Below are 22867 nucleotides of genomic sequence, written 5' to 3' on the forward strand. Positions count from 1 at the left end.
AGACAGGGTTTCTCCGTGTAGGGTTTTTTGTTTTTTTGTTTGTTTTGTTTTGTTTTGTTTTGGACACAGGGTTTTACTAGGCAGCCCTGGCGGTCCTGGAACTCGAAGACATCCTCCTGGCTCTGCTTCCCGAGTGCCGGGGTTACAGGCCTGACTCCAAGAGCTAGGGCGAGGGAAGGAATTGCAGACCTCGCGCCCGGACCCACACGGGGTGGTGCGGGAGCCCTCGAGCTGCAGTTCCCCGCGCGGCCACCAGGGCGCGCCCTGTCCTCGCCCCCGGCCCGCGGGTACGCGGAGGCCGGGCGGGCTGCCTCACAGCAGGTTGATCTCGTCCAGGTAGCGGGCCAGCACCGAGTCCCGCACGTCCTTGAACACGCTGCGGACGCTGTGAGTGTCCGTGGCGCAGGTGAAGTGTGCGAAGAGGCGGCGCGCGCGGGACCCCTTCCTGCCGCCGTCGTGGGGCTCGGCGCAGCCCGCGTACACGCGCGCGTACATGTCCATGATGAAACACTTGGCGGCCTCCGCGTCCCGCCGGGGACCTGCGGAGAGGGGTGGGGTCAGCTCAGCTCCCGTGCGCGGCCCAGGCCGGCCTGGAGTTCCCTGCGCGCCCTAGGTTGGCCTTGAAGCCTCTTTGTAGCCCAGGCTGGCCTCCGGGTCACCATGCCGCAGCCCTGGCTGGCCTTGAGCTCCTGACCCTCTCCCCTCCACCTCCCGGGGATGACGCGCTAATGGCTGGGTTCGAGCAGAGCCGGGAGCGGCACCTGGGGACAGCCCCGAGGGGCCCAGAGCACCCTCTGCCATCCCAGCCAAAGGGAGTGAGGGCAGGGGCCGCGTGACAGGAGGCTCAGCCTGAGGAACGGAGGCGCAGGGCGGTGCTCGGCCTCCTGCGCTCACGCTGGGAACGTGTCCAGAGACCTGGGCTCTAGGTCTTGAGTTCAAATCCCAGCACAAGGGCAAGATAGGGTGCTGAGCGTGGTTGCACATGCGCAGGGGTGCAGAGGCGCCGGTGAGAATGTCTGCCTGGAGGGAAGGAGGCAAAGACAGACAGCAGGACCAGGCAGCCTCCTGCTGTAGCTCCAGCCTGTGTCAGCGCCTCGCTGGCTTGGCTAGCCAGTGGCTGTGCCTCTCTGTGCCTCAGTTTCCCCATCTCTACAATGGAAGTCCTGCTCTACACGGTTGTTCTGGTTTTTAAGTGAGAGTTGTTGGTCCATCAAGAGTGCATGCAGGCGCAGGCGCAGGCGCAGGCGCAGAGGGCTGTCTCTGCTGTAGCTTGGGTCTCATTGCACACGGTGCTCACTGATCGACCTCGGCCGTCTGTGCACAGCGCGATGCCCAGTTACTTACGCTGATGGGGACTCTGACGCTTGCCACGCCAGGTAAGTGTCTCTCCAGCCTCAAGGCTTCAATGTTTCCCCTGACTGACAGGGTTTCCCTGTGTGTAGCCCTGGCTGTCCTGGAACTCGCTCTGTAGACCAGGCTGGCCCCAAACTCACAGAGAACCGCCTGCCTCTGCCTCTCAGTGCTGGAATAAAAGACTTGCCACCACCATCCCCTGGCTTTTTTTTTTTTTCTGGCAATACTGGGGATTGAAACCAGGGTCCAGGGCTGGAGAGATGACTCAGCGGTTAAGAGCACTGGTTGCTCTTCCAGTGACCCGGAGTTCAATTCCCAGCAACCACATAGCCGCCCACAGCTGCCTGTAACTCCAATTCCAGGGGATCTGACACCCTGACACCAATGCACATAAAATAAAATAATTTTAAAAGGAAGAGGCCAGGGCCTCTCAGTGCTGAACAAGCTATTTCAGCCTTTAAACAAACACCTGAGAAAACTGTCACAGAAAGCAAACCTTGGGAGTGTCGAAGCAGAGAAGGTTGCTGGGGGGAGGAGGACTGGGTGTCTGTGGTGTTTCCCTGAGAAAGGCCCCAGCAGGGGAACTGTTTGGGCAGGAGGAGAGAGACTGTGTCCTTGGTGGAGGGGGTGTGTCTGTTGGAGGGGTGCGTCCTTGGTGGAGGGGTGTCTTTGGAGGGGTGTGTCTGTTGGAGGAGTGTGTCCTTGGTGGAGGGGTGTGTCCTTGGTGGAGGGTGTGTCTGGTGGAGGGGTGTGTCCTTGGTGGAGGGGGTGTGTCTGATGGAGGGGTGTGTCCTTGGTGGAGGGTGTGTCTGGTGGAGGGGTGTGTCCTTGGTGGAGGGGGTGTGTCTGATGGAGGGGTGTGTCCTTGGTGGAGGGTGTGTCTGGTGGAGGGGTGTGTTTGATGGAGGGGTGTGTCTGTTGGAGGGGTGTGTCTGTTGGAGGGTGTGTCTGTTGGAGGGGTGTGTCCTTGGTGGAGGGTGTGTCCTTGGTGGAGGGTGTGTCTGGTGGAGGGGGTGTGTCTGGTGGAGGGGGTGTGTCTGTTGGAGGGGTGTGTCCTTGGTGGAGGGTGTGTCTGGTGGAGGGGTGTGTCTGATGGAGGGGTGTGTCCTTGGTGGAGGGTGTGTCTGGTGGAGGGTGTGTCTGGTGGAGGGGTGTGTCCTTGGTGGAGGGTGTGTCCTTGGTGGAGGGTGTGTCCTTGGTGGAGGGTGTGTCTGGTGGAGGGGTGTGTCCTTGGTGGAGGGTGTGTCCTTGGTGGAGGGTGTGTCCTTGGTGGAGGGTGTGTCTGGTGGAGGGGTGTGTCTGGTGGAGGGGTGTGTCCTTGGTGGAGGGTGTGTCCTTGGTGGAGGGGCATGACTGTGTTGAAGGAGGCTTGTCACTGTTTTGAGAGTGAAAAGCAGCCCCCAGGTCCTCCTGCAAGGCCTCTCATTCTCTCTGCCTGCAGATCAGGGTGTGAAGCTCTCAGTTTCCCCAGCGTCATTTCTGTTTCCCTTCATGGCGCTGCAGACTGACCACTCTCTGAAACGGTCAACAGGCCGCTGATGTAAGGAGTTGCTGTGGGCTGGGCGTTGGTGGTGCACGCCTTTAATCCCAGCACTCAGGAGGCAGAGGCAGGCGGAGCTCTGTGAGTTCGAGGCCAGCCTGGTCTACAGAGCGAGTTCCAGGACAGCCTCCAAAGCAACAGAGAAACCCTGTCTCCAAAAACCAAAAACCAAAAAAAAAAAAAAAAAGAAGTTGCTGTGTTTGTGGTGTCTCTTCACAGTGCAAGAACAGTGACCAAGACACTGACCCAGCCCTATGTTGAAAATCGTCTTTCAAAATCACCGGTTTTCCCTTCCCAGACTCTCCAGGCCATCTCAGCTAAGACGGGGCTAGGGCACTGGAGAGTGACCAGAACCTCATGGCTGTCAGTCACTCAGCCTTGAGGGGTGTGACTGACAGAATGGCGGTGTCTTGGGGCTCTCAGCTGTGACAGAGCCAGTGGTCAAATACTGACACCAGAGTTCATCGAGGTTGAATTGAGTGACCTTTGACCTGGTGTCAAGCATGGACGCAGCCTGAAGCGTGGCTGGGCGAAGGTTGAGGTAAAAGTGTCCCCAGAGCCTGTGTGTCCCGCGTTGCAGATCACGGCCCGATCCGCAGTGTGCCCCATGCTGGCTGATTTCAGTGTGTCCTAAGCTGTCAGGTGATTCCCTTCTGTTGGTTTAGTGCCCCGACTGAGTGCAGTCCTCTGTCACAGCAACCACAGCGAACTAGGGAGCCTGGCTCCAAGACAGCTGGCACTGCCTCCCCATCCCCAGGTTGAAGCTGGGCTGGCCCATCAACTGTGATGGTGCCACGGATGTCCCTGAGGCTTGACAGACGCTCTCCCCCTGCACGAGCACCTAGGCACCCAGGGTCAGCCACACTGTGAGGGTGATGGCAAGAGGGGCGTGGGGAGCTGACTCCCCAGTGCACACGGCACCACTCTCGGGAGAAGGCATGCATGGAGCCTCTGGTCTCAGCCACCTGGCAATGGAGGCGGAATTGCCCAGCGCAGCTCTCTGATCACCCTTGATTCCTGCACTCCAGAGGCACAGACAGGTCTCACGGTTACAGACCAGCCTGCGCTACAGAGTTGTTGAAGGCCAGTCAGAGCTACACAATGAGACCCAGTCTCAAAAGAGGCAGAGAGGGAGAAAACCAAATGCCTGACCATGAGATCTTGAGCCAGGCAAAATGGCCCCTTCAAGCTGGAATGCGTGGGGTGGTTTCTCCCAACAGAGCTTCTGCCTCTCTCTGAGGAATGGAGACTAAGGTGACTTTCTTAGCAGATGAATGAAAGTTCTATAAAAATCCATTTCTAAGCCAGGCATGGTGGCACACACTTAATCTCAGCACTGGGGAGGCAGAGGCAGGCGGATCTCTGTGAGTTAAAGACCAGCCTGTTCTACAGAGGGAGTTCCAGGACAGCCAGGGTTACATAGAGAAACCCTGTCTCAGAAAACAAGAACAAAAAAATCTATTTCTCTAAACGCCCGCCACCCTTCCAGGAAGAGTCTGAGGGAAGTAAACCGAGGTCTCCACCTAGCTGCTGTGGGCTTGCCTTGCTTTGTGGAAGGTGAGCTTCCGATATTTTGTTTACGTGTGTCATATATGTCTGCATTAATATTCAGTGTAATGAAGATGGTAGCTGCGCAGCCTTTAATCCCAGCACTGGGGAGGCAGAGGCAGGTGGATCGCTGAGTTTGAGGCCAGCCTGGTCTACACAGCGAGTTCCAGGACAGCCAGAGCTACACAGAGAAACCCCACCTCAAGAAACAAAACAAAAAAAGAAAGAAAAGGAAAGATCACACAAATGAGCTAACATATGGATGTTACCAGAAGAGGGTTGATGGAACTATGAAAACTACAGCCCAGAACAGAGGTGGGGATCTGCAGTACAGCCCCGCCTAGAACCCCCCAGTGAGGCGCTGGGGCGTGGTCAGGGTGGAGCCCTACCTAGAACCCCCCAGTGAGGCCTGGAGCCACTGACTACCATGTTCAAAGCACTGCTATCTCCACCTCTATGAAAACAGAAGTAGATTTTTTTTGTTCTTGTTTTCTGAGACAGGGTTTCTCCATGTAACCCTGGCTGTCCTGGAACTTGCTCTGTAGACCACGTTGGTCTCTAACTCAGAGATCCGCCTGCCTATGCCTCCCCAGTGCTGGGATTAAGTGTGTGCCACCACGCCTGGCTTAGAAATGGATTTTTATAGAAATTTCATTCATCTGCTAAGAAAGTCACCTTAGTCTCCATTCCTCAGAGAGAGACAGGCTGGGAACAACTCCATGTTCCCTCTGAAACTTCTGTTCTGGTGACTCCGGATAAGGGGTGAGCCTTGGACAAGGTTCACTTCTCCTGGGGAGCTGCTTTGGGGAGGTGAAAGGTGTAGAATGTTCTAGAACGACTCACCCTGGAAGCTGGGGAAGTAGGTGGCCAGGTGCGAGGTGTGAATCTTCTCCTCCAGGACGTCTGTCTTGTTGAGGAAGAGGATAACTGAAGTGCTCTTGAACCAGGGCAGCTCTAGGATTGTGCTGAACAGGGCCAGGCTCTCCTTCATGCGGTTCTGTGGGGACAGAGACCAGCGGCGGCCTCAGCAGGGCGCCCCACCCATGGGGTTTTGTATGTAAAGGGCCGCACCTAAGCACTCTGCACCCAACGTCCTGAGTTGAGTGACACCCTTCCAAAATCAGCATCCAATTGGACCACTGGAGTGTGACTGACCAAGGTGAAGCCGCAAGTCACCAGAGAGCCATCTAACCCAATGACAAGTGTCCTGAGAGAGCCATCTAACCCAATGACAAGTGTCCTCACCCAGGGAGCACACAGGAGGCTGCACTCCTACCAGCCAACAGCACTGGAAGCTGAATGTGAGGGGAATCTGGGCCTCAGAGGCCACCAGCCCCTCCCACACCCTGACCTCAGGCTCCCAGAACTAAGCAGGAATGGAGTGTCTGCACTGTAAGTCACCTGAGCTGCTGTGGTTGGTCACAGTGGTCACAGGACCTCGGCATATCCTGTGGGAGTGGCTGCTGTGGCAGCTGAGACCCATTAATCCAGCATAAGGGAAGCCAAGCTGGGGGAGTGTGTGAGAAAAGCGTGTGTGCGTGTGCGTGCGTGTGCGCGCGCGCGCGTGTGTGTGTGTGTGTGTGTGCGTGTGTGTGTGTGCGTGCCTGCATGAGAGAGAGAGAGAGAGACCGAGAGAGAGAGAGACCGAGAGAGAGAGAGAGAGAGAGAGAGAGAGAGAGAGAGAGAGGGATGGAGGGAGGGAGGGAGGGAGGGAGGGAGGGAGGGTCAAGGCACTCCGGTTCAGGCTTCCCGTGGGTTTCCTGCTCAGACGGAGGGTCCCCGGCCCCCAAAGGCGCAGTGCCTGTGATGGCGGCGCCCTCACCTCCTGGTCATTCTCCTCCAAGCACTGGTCATACTCGCTCAGCGAGGCCAGATAGATGACGGCTATGACGTTCTCAAAACAGTGAATCCATTTCTTACGTTCTGACTTCTGGCCACCAACATCCACAATTCTGAAGAGAAACCAAGAGACGCTGCCACATGACCTGGTCCCTGCTCGGGAGCGCTTCGGACAAGCCGCAAGACCTGTCGCCATCGGGTCAAAGAGCAGACTATGTGGCTGCGTGACCCGCTTCACGCCTGTTACAATACACTCACCTAGCTGGGGCAGGAGGATTTCCATAAGCGTGAGGGTGGCCTACAGAGTTGGGCCAGAATGAGGTTCAAGCCTCCCCACAATATATGTGATAATCAGCTTAGAAACTGCAGGACCGGGAGTCGGCCCTGTGGCTAAAACTTTGCAGAAGAAATTCCCAGCATGCACCTGTAATCATCAGTGGGAGGCTGGGAGAAGGGGATGCTGGGCCTGGGTGGGCAGGTGAGCGCTAGGCTCAGTGAGAGTGATGGGGAAACCCAGCCCTGACCTCTGACCTCTACACGCGTGTACGTGCACACACACGCACACTCCCATCCACACAGAGAAACTGCAGAAGGCTCTTTCACCACCAGGTACATGGGCACAGGAGGGATGATGGCTCAGTGGTTAGCGCAGCAGCTGCCCCTGCGGAGAACCTGGGTTCTGTTCCCAGCACCCACAAGGCAGTGGCTCACAACCACCTGTGACGCGAGTTCCAGGGGATCTGACGCCCCCTTCTGACCTCTGTGGGTACTGCACTCATGTGCACAATCACATATGAACCTCCACGTGCTCACATAATTAAAATTTTAATTAATCAATATCAGGAATGTGTAAGACAACAAGGATATTGAGTTTTGGGACCACAGAAGGCTGCGGTTCTGATCACACCTCCTCAGACTTGGTTTTCCCACCAGTAGAATGGGCCACTGTATCCTCTGAGGATTTCCAGAATGGATCTGACCCTCTGTAGCTCAATGAGGACACACCCTGCCTTCCACGACCCCAACAAAAGCAAGGACCACCACCCCTTCCGGTGGTTTCTCAGAAACTGGGTCACTGATATGGATCTGACTGTCACCTTCCTGAGCAGTAGATGTTACTCAGAGTGTAGGTGACAGACATACTATGACACTAATGGAACCCTCAGACAAACAAGGAAACAGAAGGGGAAACTGAGGTAGGCTCAGTCACATGACTCAAAGACCCACAATCACCTTTCCAGAACAAGCAGTGTCACTCACAGTGGCATGCCCCAGCACTGAGGACACAGGAGCAGAAGAGCTCTCTGAGCTTGAGGGTAGCCTGAGAATACAGAGAAGGACCTGCCTCAACACACACACACGCACACACACACACACACACGCACACACACACGCACGCACACACACGCGCACGCACGCACACGCACGCACACGCACGCACACACGCACACGCACGCACACACACACGCACACACGCACACGCACCTAGAGACACGCAGAGAGAAAGTGACAAACTTCTGCTATCACTTCCTCAATCTGTACCCCAGGTCACTGAGAGCCACCAGATCATTTGTGAATTTCTATGCCAGACCAGAGGGTGCTCTATCATCCCTCAAAGAAAGACCACAAGTTAACTCGGTTTCCCATGTGCTTACAAGCTGGGCACCATTCCTCAGCAATCACAGATCACCTAGCCACCCATCCACCCATCTATCCACCCACCCACCCATCCATCCATCCATCCATCTATCCACCCATCCACCCATCCATCCACCCACCCATCCATCCATCTATCCACCCATCTATCCACCCATCCATCCACACATCCATCCATCCACCCATCCATCCATCCATCCACCCATCCATCCACACACCCATCCACCCATCCATCCATCCATCCATCCATCCACCCATCCATCCATCCATCCACCCATCCACCCATCCATCCATCCATCCATCCACCCATCCATCTATCCACCCACCTATCTATCCATCCACCCATCCATCCACCCATCCACCCATCCACCCATCCATCCACCCATCCACCCATCCACCCATCCATCCATCCATCCACCCATCCACCTATCCATCCACCCATCCACCCATCCATCCATCCATCCATCCACCCACCCACCCACCCACCCATCTATCCATCCACCCATCCACCCATCCATCCACACATCCATCCATCCACCCATCCATCCACCCATCCACCCACCCACCCACCCATCCATCCATCTGTCCATCCATTCCTCAAGGACCAGCTCCTTTGTTCCTCCTACAAGGGCTACCCCGCCCACCAGGCCTCTGCTGGGTACTCACCGAAGCTTGGTTTTCTGCACGGAGAAGCAGTACTCGTTGATGCCTGTGGTGGGCATGCGACTGCGCAGCACGTCCTGAGCTGTGGGGATGTAGTTGTCCTCAGCAATGCGCTCCAGCTGTGACAGGTAGCTGTGGAGGAGGACCCATGAGGCTGGGCCTAGCAAGGACCTTGCTTGGGGCAGGAGACCCCTGAGAGCCCCGGGGCCGGTGTTATCTCTGTTATCTTGGATGTCGTGTGTTGCTAAAAGCCCTGGAAGGACACTGACCTGACTTGGGGTCACACATCTGTGGCGCTCACCCCTAGGGAGTTCAGAGTTCTGGGTGGAGCCAGGCAGCTGCCACTCAGCCTCTTTCCAGTCCCTCTCCTCTGTGGCCCCACCCACCCTGGACCCTCCCACTTCTGGCTGCTCATTTTAAGATTCTGCCACTCCCCTTGCATACCCTTTCCCTCCTTGGGTCCCTCCCTCCTGCGCTTCTACCTTTCAGGACCACACCCCCGTGGCCACACCCTTCATAGCCCCTCCCAGTGCACTCACCCCAAGATCCCTCCTCCCACAAACCCCAGACTCACTACACAGCAGAGTCCAGCAGGTGGAATTCGCGCCTGCGCTCGTAGCAGGTGCGAATGCCAGCATCGCGCCACAGGTACTGCATGGCCACCGCGAACGGCTTTCCAAGAGCCGTCACTTTATAGGGGTCCTGGGTCATCACCAGGCCGGCGTGCTGCTGTGGACGGAGAGGTGAGAGCTTCGGGCAGCCTGCGGCAGCTGCGGGCACCAAACCCATCCCTAAAACCCATCCCTCTCTCCTGCTTTTCCATCCTCCTGCCAGCCTACACTGACCCACACAAGGAGAGGAGGTAGAAGTGAGCTCCTTTCCATCTTTCAGGGTCCCTACACCAACGCCCTCCTCCAGTACGACCCCTCCCAGAGTGCTCAGGGACTAGTCTGACCCGATGGGCTGGGGGAGTCTGAGAGCAGGGAGGGGGAAGGGGGCCCCTGTGAAGTGAGGGGCTGCATCTGCCCCGTTTTATGGACTCTGAGAAAAGCCTGGGCCCCCTGGGAGGGACAGGCAGGCCCCACCCTGCTGTCCCGCCTGCTCTTTCCACATCCCAGACGCTGGTCTTGCTCACACTCCCACAATGCGCTCTGCATACTTGCCCTGTGCTCACACTCATGTGTTCATGAACATGCACGTGCATCGCCCACGTGTGGGCGCACTGTTAGGTTTGGTTATGTGTGAACGAGGCTGGAGACTTTCCCTCCAGACTGTGGGGGCCCAGGAGGCCAAGTGACCCTTGAAGAAAAGTCCATGTGCTCCCCTGCAGGGCCCGAGTCCCCACCTCCCGGGCGGTGGGGTGTGGGCAGATCATCCTAGCTTGGCTTGTTGACTGCTTCCATCCACCATGGAGGGAAGGGAGGGCTACAAGACCCTCACCTGAGTCCCCAGCAGCTCTCTGACGCATAGGAGGGACTGGAGTCTAAGGCTTGAGGAAGGCTAAAGGCGGGGGCCCCATCCCTGGTGGGTAAGGCTTTCTGGGGTCTGTTGAGGGGAGGGTATCCACACTCCTCTAAGCCCTAGTATGTTCTGTAAGGTGACCCAAGAAACTTGGCTCCCAAGTGAACTCTGGCAGATAGAGCCTCTTTTTGTCCTTGGCATCTTAGGAAGTGCGGGGAATTGTTCATGATGCCACCTGGCTGGGTTAGGAGATTTTAACACTCAACGTCGCTGGGCTGGGGAGCATGTGGTTGACCCTGGGTGAGGGGCAGAAATGGGGAGAGGTGGTCCCTTCCCCAAGGGCCTGTCAGAAAGGTTGTAGCTGGCTGTGAATTGGACCCTACACCCCAGAATTCACATGGTGAAGCTGAGACCCCGGGCCATGGAGGTGGAGTCCTGAAAGCGACTTCATCAGGGTGGCTTTATGTAGAAACCGAGAAAAGCATGGGTCCCTTGGGAGGGACAGGCAGGCCTCAGGGTCTGGAGAGTTGGTTCAGAGGTAAAGTGTTTGCGGCACAAACATGACCTGAAATCAACTCCAGAATCTATGGAAAAAGTCAGGCATGGTGGCATGAGCCAGTGACCCCAAAGCCTCCAGCATCCAACGGTGCCTGAACACACACTCATTAAAAACAACAGATCTGAGCACGGTGGCTCACGCCTTTCATCCCAGCACTCGGGAGGCAGAGGCAGGCAGATCTCTGAATTTGAGGCCAGCCTGGTCTACAGAGCGAGTGCCAGGGCAGCCAGGGCTACACAGAGAGACCATGTCTCAACATCCCACCCCAAGAAAAATCCAGGAAGTGGAAACTGACTAAAGAATTCACTGAGGTCACCCTCCAGCTTACACAAATGTCCCCACACACAGGTGCACAATTTTTTTTTTATAAAAATGGGGCTGTGGCTGACAGAGGCAGGAATGTGCCCAGCCATTCTATACCAGCCAATGCATAGATCGACTTCAGGGCTGGAGCTGTGGCTCCGTGGTTCCTAGCACCACATTGATCAGCTCACAACTGTAACTCCAGACCAGGAAGCCAGCGCCCTCTTTTGGCCTCCTCAGGAACTGCACTCACATGCATAATTACAAATACTATAAAATACTAAAAAAAAAAAAAAAAAATCCAAAGAAGTCAACTGCCCTAGTAAACTCATTTCTGGTGTCAAGGTGGACTTGACCGAGCTGTTCTTTTGATGTTCCTGGGATGCCAGGCTGGGAAATGCTTCTTTCTCCTCCGCGTCCGGAAACATCGCATAGCACGGGTCTTTGTGCTCACCTTGCTGTCAGGCCTGCTGTAGGGGATCTGTAGCCGATCCATGGCGTCAATCATGGCCTGCATGGAGACGAAGATGTTCTGGTAGACGAGCGGCCGGAAAGCCTTGCGGTCCTCCTCCGAGTAGCCCGCGCCGTGGATGATGCGCATTTGCTTGATGAAGGTGCTCTTCCCGCTCTCGCCAGGGCCTGGAGACAGACAGCACGCTCAGAGGTAGGGGCCCAGGGTGCCCACAGCACGCACGGCACCCACACGGCATCCGTCGCACCCATGGGGCCCACACGGAGCCCACACAGAGCACGCGGCACACACACGGAACCGGTGGTGCCCACACGGAGCTCATGGCGCCCGAGCTCTGCAGTGTGGGCCAGCGTTTTAGTTACTCCTCGCATTGCTGTGACAGGAAGGGCTCATGTGGCCCTTAGTCCCGGGGCAAAGCCTCCATGGTAGCAGAAGCAGAGGCCACGGCTCACATCCCATCCTGCCATGTCCGTGGGTCTCCACCCTCGGAAACCCTGTCTACACAACCCACGCAGGCTAGCCCGAGGCTGACCTAATCTAGATTAGTCCTTACAGTGGTGGGTGGGGCTTGTCTCCCAGATGAGCCAAGATCAGTCAAGACAACCATCGGTGAAAAGCAGTGTAGGTCCCTGTCGGGCGAACTGAGCATGAGTATGAAGCGGCCTGGGTCCCTGTCCCAGCAAGGGTTCCTATCACTATGAGAGACACTATCACCAAAAAGCAAGTGGGGTCTGGCATTGGTGGCGCAGCCTTTAATCGCAGCACTCTGGAGGGAGAGGCAGGCTGATCTCTGTGAGTTCAAGCCCAGCCTGGTCTATAGGGTGAGTTTTAGGCCGCACAGAAAGCCTGTCTCAAAAAAAAAAAAAACCAAGCGCCCCCCAAAAAAAGTTGGGGAGGAAAGGGTTTATTCAGCTCACACTCCCAGATCACAGTGCATCCTTGAAGGAAGTCAGGGCAGGACCCTGGAGGCAGGAGCTGCTGCAGAGGCCAGGGAGGGGCTGCTGACTGCTTGCTGGTCATGGCTCTTACAGAACCCAGGACCAGCAACTCTGGGACAGCACCACCTGCAATGGGCTGGCCCTCCCCCACCTATCACTGGGAAAGCGGCTAACAGCTGGATCTCATGGAGGCGTTTCCTAGGCGGAGGCTCCTTCCTCTCTGATGCCTCTAGTGCGTGTTAAGTCAACGTGAAACTACCCAGGTACCATACCACATGACATCACCACACCCCAGCCTATGCTCTGTGACCCTGGCCAGAGGCATCACTGATCTGAGCCTATTTCCCGAATGCAGAGACGAGAACAACAGTGTAGCCACGGGTGGCGAAGGTTACAGAGACCCAGTGTGTGACACTGTGGGTGTCAGTGGAGAGACTGAGGCTGGGTGCAGAAGCAGCGAGTGTGTGTCTGGCATGTGACTCCTTAGTTCGGATGCTTGGGTTTTGGTTTTATTTCTAAAGAAAAATTGAGCCAAGAATGGAGCAGGCATTTAATCCCATTGCTAGGGAGGCAGAGGCAGGTGAATCCCTGTGAGTTTGAGACCAGCGTGGTCTAGATAGAGAGAGCTTGTCTCAAAAAAGAAAAAAGAGAAAGAAAGAAAGGAAAAAGGAAGGAAGAAAGGAAAGGCACCTGCCATCAGGGTCTGACCCCCACATACACACATAGCTCTGTCACACAGACACACAGAAACCCACATACAAATATGGTAGGATATCAAAATGACAGCTGGGGGCCACGTGAAATTCAGGTTGCACCTCCCTGTCCATAGCACTGTTTGGGCTGAGTTTCACACTGGATGGAACGCTGTGACAGGAGCTGCAACTGAGCCACACTCCTGGAGACTAATAAAGTTTTATCAGAACCTGGCCCATGATTTTGTTTTTATGCTGAAAGGCAGGAGGAAGAACTGGACTTCATAAACCATCCTGCCACTGGGGGGGGGTACCACCCCACCCACCCACAGCCAGGTCCCGGGCATTGGAACCACTCAACTAGTTTTATGATATTCTGCTTTTGCTACACCCGTTTCAGGAAGAGCGACATTTTTTTTTTTTTTGGTTTTTCGAGACAGGGTTTCTCTGTAGCTTTGGAGGCTGTCCTGGAACTCGCTCTGTAGACCAGGCTGGCCTCGAACTCACAGAGATCCACCTGCCTCTGCCTCCCGAGTGCTGGGATTAAAGGCGTGTGCCACCAACGCCCGGCTAAGAGCGACATTTTAAAACAATTATTTTATTTTTGGTTGGTTTTAGTTTTTGGAGGCAGGATTTCTCTGTGTAGCCCTGGCTGTTCCGGAACTCCATCTGTAGACCAGACTGGCCTTGAACTCAGAGATCCTCCTGCCTCTGCCTCCTGAGTGCAGATTAAAGGCTGCGCCACCACTGCCTGGCTTAGAACAGTTCTTTCAGATCTAGTTATTTATTTTATGTGTGTGGGGTGTTGCCTGCAAGTGTGTCTGTGCACCTGCCAAGTGCAGTGCCCATGCTGTTCCAAGAGGGCATCAGATCCCCTGCAATTGGAGTTGCAGATGGTTGTGAGCCACCAAGTGAGTGCTGGGACTTGAACCTGGGTCTTTTACAAGAGCAGTCGGTGCTAGTAACTGCTGAGCCGTTTTTCTGGCACTTACAGTGTGTGTGCCCGCACATGTGTGTTCGTGTGTGCATGTATGTATATGAGTGTGCTCTCACGCGAGCGTGTGTGCATGTGAGCCCACTTGTGCACACTTTAGTCAGTCCTGGTGACCGAAATTCTCCTGCCTCAGCCTCCCAGATGTTGGGGTGACAGGTGTGCACCACACCCAGAAGGAAGGTAAACTTTACCGTGCATAGAATGGAAATGCACGGCTGAGAAATCAGGCCAGGGCAGTCACAGATGAAGCTGTGGCCCTGTGGTCCTTAACGATTATATTACAATCTTCCCTTGGGGCCCAGGGCCTGAGGCACAGGCCTGGCTGCCTCACCCAGTAACTAAGCATCCCCTGCCCTGAGGCTGAGCCTGCTTTCTCATCTAAAAATGAACCAAAGTGACGGATCTGCTGGGGGAATAGGAACCAAGAGGGTGGCCCCAGCTTGTCACCTGTGCGTCCCCTGGGGACATGGCACGCAGCTTTTCCAAGGAAGGGAAGTGGGGACGACTGCATGACAGTCCCAGGATGAGGGTCAGGGCTCAGGCAGGAGGAAGTGGGAAAGTCTCAAGAACAGAAAGGGGAACCAGGGCTGCCCTCAGGCCCCGGCTCACCTGGCATGCGCGTGAGCGCATGCCCGGCATTGCAGCGCTCAGAGATGGGGGCAGGGGATCAAGTTCAGGGCTGTCCTCAGCTACACAGTGAGTGAGTTAAAGGTCAGCCTGGACTACGTGAGATCCTGGCCAAGAAAGGAAAGTGTGGGGGATTGTGACTGGGGTTGTGTGGACCGGCTAAGCAGGGGGAGCGGCCAGCGCCACTGTCTGCGAATCTGATGGTGGACCCGTCAGGCAGAGGCTCCTCTCTGAGACTCAGTTTCCCCCGGTGTTCAGTCTATTAGACCGATGAGTCAAGAAAGTCTGTTATTGCCGGGCGTTGGTGGCACACGCCTTTAATCCCAGCACTCGGGAGGCAGAGGCAGGCGGATCTCTGTGAGTTCAAGGCCAGCCTGGTCTACAGAGCGAGTTCCAGGACAGGCTCCAAAACAATACAGAGAAACCCTGTCTCGAAAAACAAAATAAGAAAAAAAAAGTCTGTTATTAATGACACTTGCAGGAAGACAGGGGCGGTGCTGTGAGGGACAGACGAAGCTATGTCTGCCTGGGTACTGAAGGGGACTCCCCTCACTGAGAGTTTGAGTCTACTGCCTCCTACACGGTAGGCGGGCCCCACCCTGACCACGCCCCTAGCCCCTCACTGGGGGATTCTAGGCGGGCCCCACCCTGACCACGCCCCCATCCCTACACTGGAGGATTTTAGGAGGGGCCCCACCCTGACCACGCCCTCAGTTTACTTTTCAGAGGGTTTCACTAAGTCCCCACACTGGCCTGAAACTCAATAAACTCACTCAGCATTCCAAGAAGTCCCATGTCACAAGCAGGTGACACGGGTGGACTTGAGTCCTGTACCAGGCCGTCAGTCACTGTCTCCTGAGATCCCAGCTGCGAGGCTGCAGGTCTTTGTGCAGTCGTCACAGATGACCAGTATTTGGAGCATTTCCAAGGAGATACAAAGAATCAGAGCGACCACAGAACCAGGGGACGGACCAGGCCGTGAACCAGGGCCCCCATGGGTCCCATTAGCAGAACCGGCCAGGTGACATCGGCATCCACCAGCGGTGTCGTGGATTTCCAAGGATGCTACAGGGCGGGACTAAAGGGCAGGATGACCTCCCAGTCACCCCTAAATTCTCAATCCCCTTCTGCCTGAAGGACAGAGAACAGTTATGGGCCCCACCCATACACTGTAATGTAGTTCAATGGCCTGAGTTTTTAAATCTTGCTGTTAATTCGACTTTCATTTTATTTAATAGGGGGGGGCAGTATTTGCTGATCTTTCTGTGTGCCACGTGGGTGCAGTACCTACAGAGGCCAGCGGGGGCGTCGGGTCCCCAGAGCTGGAGTCAAAGGCGGTTGAGAGCCCCGTGTGAGCGCTGGGAAAAGAGCCCAGCCCTTTGCAAGAGCAGCCGGAGCGCTAACCACTGAACCCTCTCCCACAGGGGCATATGATGGACCCACTCCAGATACGGGTATGGAAGGATTGGTACTTTGAAGTCAGCCTGGGCAACCAAGCAAATTAAAAACAAAACAAAACCCGGGTGTTGGTGGTGCAGCCTTTAATCCCAGCACTCGGGAGACAGAGGCAAGCGGGTCTCTGTGAGTTCGAGACCAGCCTGGCCTACAGGGCGAGCTCCAGGACAGCCAGGACTGTTTCACAGAAAAACCCTGTCTCGAAGACAAACAAAAAAGTAGAGGAGGCGGAGGAGAGAGGCTCAGAGGTTACAGCACCGGCCGCTCCCGCAGAGGACCTGGGTTCAGCCCCTCTGCCCACACGGTTACAGCTCTGGGCACAATTGCAGTCACTCGTCTCTTTCCAGAGACCTCCACGGTAGCTTGTGGCTGAGGTACCAGCTCTCTCCACCTGGCAAGGCTACCCAACGTGGACAGGAAGTATCTGCTTCCTTGTGGAGATGGCAGAGCTGTGCTGCAGGAGCGGTGTGGGGTGGCTGTGCCAAACGGGGACAGCAGGAGGACCCAGCGCCTCACTCACACCTTAGGAAACGGGGCTCACGGGGAGCACACCCATCACACCTGGATATGGCTCAGATTAGCTGCAGACCCCAGATAAATCCATGCCTCAGTTTCCTTTGCTGCCATCTGTAACCAGGGTTCGTCAGACCTTGGCGGCAGCAAACGAGGAAGACCGAAAGCATTGCTGCGTGGCTTCAGCAAGGGCCTCACCTCTCAGGACTGGCTCAGCAAAGACAAATTTCTTGCCTTAATTCTGACTTTTTGCTCTCAGTCACATGCTAGATGCCTCATTCTTGGCACAGACATTCCTCTCTCTATCCCCAGCCAGCTTCCTCAAAACTCCTGCCCACTCCAGGAAAGAAATAATATATTTTTGGATTCAATTCCTGTTTTCAAAAGAGGACTGAGAAGCAACCATAAGCAGATAGGACAGACAAGGTCTGCAGCTCAAACCCCTAAAACTACATCAGTGTTTATGAGGGAAACACATCACTAGGTTCACAAGCCACTGCAGGAAGGTGACAGGGCTGAACAGTGTTTATGATGTGTCCTTAACAGACAGTAAGGGACCAGCTGGGGAGGACTAGGGGGATTCTATCCTGAAAATGGACGCATAAATCCATCCACCCATCCACCCACCCATCCATCCATCCACCCACCCACCCATCCATCTACCCACCCATCCATCCATCCATGCATGCATCCATCCATCCACCCATCCAGCCATCCACCCATCCATCTACCCACCCATCCATCCACCCACCCACCCATCCATCTACCCACCCATCTACCCATCCATCCACCCATCCATCCATTCACCCATCCATCCATCCACCCACCCATCCACCCATCCACCCATCCATCCATCCATCTACCCACCCATCCACCCACCCATCCATCCATCCACCCACCCATCCACCCATCCATCCATCCACCCACCCATCCACCCATCCATCCATCCATCCATCCATCCACCCACCCATCCACCCACCCATCCATCCATCCACCCACCCATCCACCCATCCACCCATCCATCCATCCATCCACCCATCACCCATCCACCCATCCACCCATCCATCCATCCACCCATCCACCCATCCATCCATCCACCCATCCATCCATCCACCCATCCATCCATACATCCACCTATCCATCCTTCACTCTGCATTTACTGAGCTCCACCTGTGTGTAGTGTCACGGTGCTGTGCCCTGGGAATACAGGAGTGAAGAAGGCAGATTCAGTCCCCACCCTTTTGCTGTCTCTACTGTGTAATTAGAGATACAATCGGTTAAGCAAGGACTTTGAATACAGATCTGAATGATAAGGAGGACAGAGAATGGCAGGGCTGTCTAAGAAGCCTCAGGAGCCGAGCCTTGGGCTCAGACTCTCCTGGAGGGGTGCAGAGGCTGGGAGCTGAGGTGACGCTCGTGTAAAGGCCCTGTGGTGGAACCAGTGATGCTCCTGAAGGGACAGGCCACAGGCTTGATGGCCCAGGGAGAACGGGAAAGACAAATGACCAGTGTGACGCCAATTTAGTCCACAACCGCGCAAGCCCTAACTCAGAAGAGGGCATCAGGCAATGTGGTATTCTTAAATGCTCTGCCCAGTACTGGAGGCCAGAATCCGTGCCCTTACAGGCACTATGTAAGAGAAAGAGACCCACCCCAGCCCCTCACTGCGGAACTCTAGGTGGGGCTCCCCACGAACAGTACTCTCGGGATACAGAGTACAGTCTATGATGTTTCGATTGCACAATGGGGGGTTGTGTCATAGAATGTGGAAGTCGGGGGTCTGTCTGGGGAGCCTCTTGTCTTCTATCTTTGTCAGTCCAGGCTTTGAACTCGGTTTCAATTCTCTGCAGCAAGCGCCTCTCCCCCGTGAGCCATCTCACCTCCCAGGAGAAACTGAATCCGTCACTCAAAGCCTTCTGGGCTCAGATGGACTCTTATGAAAGTGACCAAACATTTAACGATGAGGTAGGGTGAACGGATAACCGAGTGGTCTGAGCCAAGAACAAAAGGCAGTCCTGGATGTGGAGCCAGGGTTCTGAAGGAGAGCGCAGGAGCTCCTGTCTGAGGGGTGAAGCAGGATGGGGTGTGGCCTCACGCTGTCCCAGAATTATTTAAGTGGGAAGGAAAATTCCCTCTCAGAAACAGGAGTTAAGGGGCACTTAGTGAGCAGTAAGTGTCTCACTGGCTTTTGGGTCTTGTCCCTCAATGAGGACGTCCTTTCACGATGACATTATTATTATTTAGACTGGCTTTCGTTATGTAGCTAAGGGTAGCTTTGAACTCATTATCTGGATGTTTCAGTCAAACAAGGGCTAGGGTCATAGTTGTGCCTGGCTTTTTATTTTTCAAAACAGGGTGTCATGTAGGCCAGGCTAGCCTAAAACTCCCTCTGTAGCTCAGGATGACCCGGAACTCCTGGTCTTTCTGTCCACCTCCCGTGGCAGATGTCCCACATCTGGCCCGCGTGGCCCTGGGATGGCAGGCGGGGTCTCCAGTGCTTGATCTGGGATTGTTCTGCCCGCTGAGCCCTGCTCTGCCCCTCAGGCTTTTGTTCATTTCTGCGATGGCTCACTTGGCCCAGGCTGGCCCCTGAGCCGCAGTCCTCCTGCCTCAGGCACGAAGCAGTTTGCGGTCAAGAGTTCAGAGCTGAGGGAGACCCAGCACTCCACTGATGCGTAGGACCCAGGACCAAGCTCGGTGGCTGTGACCTGGTGACAGGCGGCTTCGAGTCCTAGGCAGCTGGAGGAAAGGGCTCAGCCCTTCCCTGGGCCAGGCTGGCAGCTGCTCTCCTTCATTCCCTTCCTGTGACACACGCGGGTGGCAGCACCCACCGCGGCCACCTCCCCGCAGCCCGATGTAAGCTCAGCCTTGCTCTTTCCACCAGGGAAAGGCCTGCCTGCCGTGGCCGAGTCACTGTCCCCTCCGGGTCCCCTGTGCCGCTCCCACTCACCCAGCAGCAGAAGTTTCAGTTCCCCGCGCTCCTGTTTTTTCTGTTCCAACAAAATCTTGTTGATCTCCTGGTCGATTCTGGCCGCGGTCTTCTCCTCGTCCGTCAGACACCAGGGACAGCAGCCCCGGGTCAGGGACCGGGCCATGACCGGCGCCTCACAGGCCACAAGGTGACATCGCCCCTCGGGGCCCCGCACAGCCGCAGCGGGCAGAATGGACGCGGGGGTCACTCCAGAGCCCCTGAGGTTCCTGCCGAGGGCCTGAGGGAGCCCAGGCCAGGCCCGGGTGCCAGGAGCAGGGCGGGGACGGGGTGCTGACTCCCGCCCCCTCCAACTTGCCCAGACCTGGCCCTGCCCGCCCGACAGGTCGGTGGCTGAGGCTCCCCCGGGGAGGGAGGGGTGGCCGCCGCCCGCAGAGCCCAGGCCTCCTTCCTCCTTCCCAGGGAGGGTGGCCTCGCCCCCTCCGGCCACTGACGCTGCCGGCCCCAGCTGGCCCCCTCCCCTGGGCCAAGTAGGAAGCGACCAGTGGGCACAGCTATTGCTCAGGGCTGATTTCGGAACCGCAGAGGCCGCGGGAAGTCTGCTTCCGCTCTGCTTGGGCTGCAGGGCCCTTCCCTCCGCGCGCACACACCCCGATTTGATGATGGCGAGGAAACTGAGGCACGGAGTAAAGGCAGGGCTTGCCCCAGGACAGAGCGGGAGATGGGGTAGTTCATGCCTGGCCCCTTATGAGTAGGAGAGGGACTTATGCTGGCATCTACGTAGCGCCTGCTGTACACCAAGAAGGCTTTAATTTTGCCCCACGTGGGACAAAACAGAACATTTTTGTAAAGTTGGAGGTGACAGTGAGGTGTCACCTTCAGGGGGTGGGGGGACTTGTGCTCCCAGCCTGAGCTGTGGCACCCCGGGGCTCACGCCATGGGAGGGGAGAAGCAGGTTGCACTGAAAACCAAAAGCAAACAAAATAATAAAACTCTCAGGGTGCCACAGATGGGGACAAATTTTAAGACAAAAGTAAAGCAGAGACATTGAAGGTGGCTTTAAATAGGGGGTCAGGAGACAGTCCCAGTGAAGGTGACACTAACGGACTGTGGGAGCTGACTGTCTGGGCTGGCCCTCTCAGGCCCTTCTGATATGTCTGTCCCCTCCCCCAGATCAGAGCAGCCAGGAGCTCCTTCCCTAGCCACTGATGAAGCACTGGTGCAGTTCAGAGAGGGTGTGCGGCACCCCGAGAACACACAGCCCCCCAGGTCTGCCACAGGCCGTTGACAGGCCCACGCCTGCCCCACGCTGGCTGACTTCAGTTGATTTAAACTGCAGCAGATGGGAAGCGTGGTAGGGGCCAGGCAGGGTCACAGAGGCCAGTGGGAGCTGTCCCGCCCACTGATGGGGGCACAACCCTGAGTCTTGTGCTGGAGTAGATGTGGGGGACACAGGGGACATCAGAACCAGCCTGAAGCCTCACTCTGACACCTTCCGTCACCCTCTGCTGGGGTTCCGGCAGGTGGAGCCTGTGACTTCGGGGCCAGCCTGTGCTACAGTGAGACCTCTCAAACTTTGTGGTCTTGTGTTGTCAGCGCCCTGACAACTCTAGCTAGGTCCCTGTACCTCTGTGGAAACGTGTTGTCAACCACAAACAGGAACCTTATCTTTGTTCATTTCTGGTGTAATAGGCTTTTGTCTTAAAATTTAAAAAAATTACATTTGTTTATTTACTGTGTATGGTTGCATTTGCCAGGACACAGGTGTGGAGGTCTCAGGACACCTCGTGAGAGTCACTTCCAGCACCTGGGTTCCAAGGACCAGACTCAGGTGATCGGGCTTGGCTGAACCCTTGCCCTTCTGACATTTTGGGGGCGCTGGGAGAGTGGAGTTAGGTAGTGTGGTGCATGCCAGTGCTTGAAAGCCCTGAGCCATCTCTCCAGTGCCTTTAGTCCCAGCACTCGGGAGGCAGGGGCAGGGGGATCTCTGAGTTGGAGGCCAGCCTGGTCTACAGAGCGAGTTCCAGGACAGCCAGGGCCACACTGAGATACCTTGTCTCGAAAAACAAAACAAACAAAAATTGATCTATCTCCTTAGTGTGCATGGACACTTCTCTGGCATGTGCGTCGGTGACCTGAGAGACCAGAAAAGGGCGTTGGGTTCCCGGGAACCGGAGTCACAGGTGTGAGTGTTAGGATTGAATCCCTGTCCCCTGGGAGCACAGCCATTGCTCACGATCGCTCCCTCCGCCTGACCTGAGCAGGGTATGGGGTGCTGAACAGGCGTCCTGCCCTCCTCATGTTGTCCCTGGACAGCATCTGGCCACGTGGCTGCACTCGAACTCAGGACCCTCCCGCCCCCCCCAGCCGCTGCGGCCTGGTCGCAGCTGCGGACGTCGTCTGGCGACACCTGCTGGACACCAGCGGAACGACAGGCACCTGCGCTGAGGACCTGGACGGCCGTCAGGCTTTCACCTTTCACCTCTTCCGGTCTCACCCACCTTCATCGGGTCTCCACCTGGCTCTGGCCGTCAGGTCCACTCGTGAGTCCTCCCTGCAGACAACAGGCCTGGCGCTCTTCCCGCCTCCCGCTCCCTCTGCTGCAGCCACACTGGCCTGCCTCCTCCGTGCCCCAGCATGCCAGACCGACTCCACACGGTCCCCAGGCCTTTGCACCGTCCCCACCCTGGAGCCTTTGCGGGGGCCCTGCCCTCCCTGGGACCACTCTCTAGTAACAGCACAGCTCTTTGCCTCCCAGGATCCACCCAACGTCTTGACTTTTCTGTTGCTGTGATAAATACTGAGACCAAAAGCAATTTATGGGCAAGAGTTTATTTTGTTTGACTTACAGTTCTCGAGAGTTAGAGTCTGTCGTGGTGGAGATGACAGGGTAGCAGGTGACTAGAGCAAGCTGGCCGCTCACATTCATCACACACTAGGAAAACAGGGCCTCCCCTCCCTCCTCACACACCCAGGCCACACCTTCTAAAGCCATCCTCTCCCTGACCCGCACTGACCTGAGGCCACCGGGGCATTTCTCACGCAAACCGTCACAGTCACCTTCCACAGAAAAGTCCTTCCTGGGGCCAGCAAGAGGGCTCAGCTGACAAAGGAGATTGCTACCACCTCACACCTTCCCTGGATCCATCTCCTCCCTCCCTCCCTCCGTGAAAGCTGCGCTCTCATTGGAGAACCCTGGGGTTGCCTGAGTGTGGGACAAGAGCCTGGAACCCTGCTAGGTGCCACCGTGGGAAACAGCCAAAGGCTAAGGACACCTTCCCACATCCAGGTGCCTGCTAGCCAGATTCACAGAAGCCAAAACTGG

At 56.2% G+C, this 22867-nt stretch overlaps 1 protein-coding gene and 1 long non-coding RNA gene across 4 annotated transcripts; one reads left to right on the forward strand and one right to left on the reverse strand.

Moving 5' to 3' along the window:
• Window positions 1-18: 18 nt before the first annotated feature.
• On the reverse strand, window positions 19-19708 carry Gna15 (G protein subunit alpha 15). 2 transcript variants are annotated; one of them, XM_021234836.2, is made up of 7 exons: window positions 19564-19708; window positions 11377-11561; window positions 9174-9325; window positions 8603-8731; window positions 6264-6393; window positions 5285-5438; window positions 19-539 (listed from the first exon to the last, which is right to left on the reverse strand). In XM_021234836.2, exons 1-7 carry the CDS (start codon window positions 19706-19708, stop codon window positions 313-315), a joined length of 1122 nt encoding a protein of 373 aa, XP_021090495.1. In that variant the 3' UTR covers window positions 19-312. The 2 variants fall into 2 exon arrangements, with proteins under 2 accessions (XP_021090495.1, XP_005083301.1); XM_005083244.4 differs by having other exon boundaries at window positions 9174-9328.
• Window positions 18444-22358, forward strand: LOC110343418. 2 transcript variants are annotated; one of them, XR_005873844.1, is made up of 4 exons: window positions 18444-18578; window positions 19498-19732; window positions 21300-21373; window positions 21641-21893. It is a non-coding gene; the product is annotated as an uncharacterized LOC110343418 (long non-coding RNA). The 2 variants fall into 2 exon arrangements; XR_002385681.2 differs by lacking the exon at window positions 18444-18578 and adding an exon at window positions 21910-22358 and having other exon boundaries at window positions 19603-19732; window positions 21641-21727.
• Window positions 22359-22867: the final 509 nt, after the last annotated feature.

This window comes from Mesocricetus auratus, unplaced genomic scaffold (assembly GCF_017639785.1).
Source record: "Mesocricetus auratus isolate SY011 unplaced genomic scaffold, BCM_Maur_2.0 Super-Scaffold_100676, whole genome shotgun sequence".
Classification (NCBI taxonomy): Eukaryota; Metazoa; Chordata; class Mammalia; order Rodentia; family Cricetidae; genus Mesocricetus; species Mesocricetus auratus.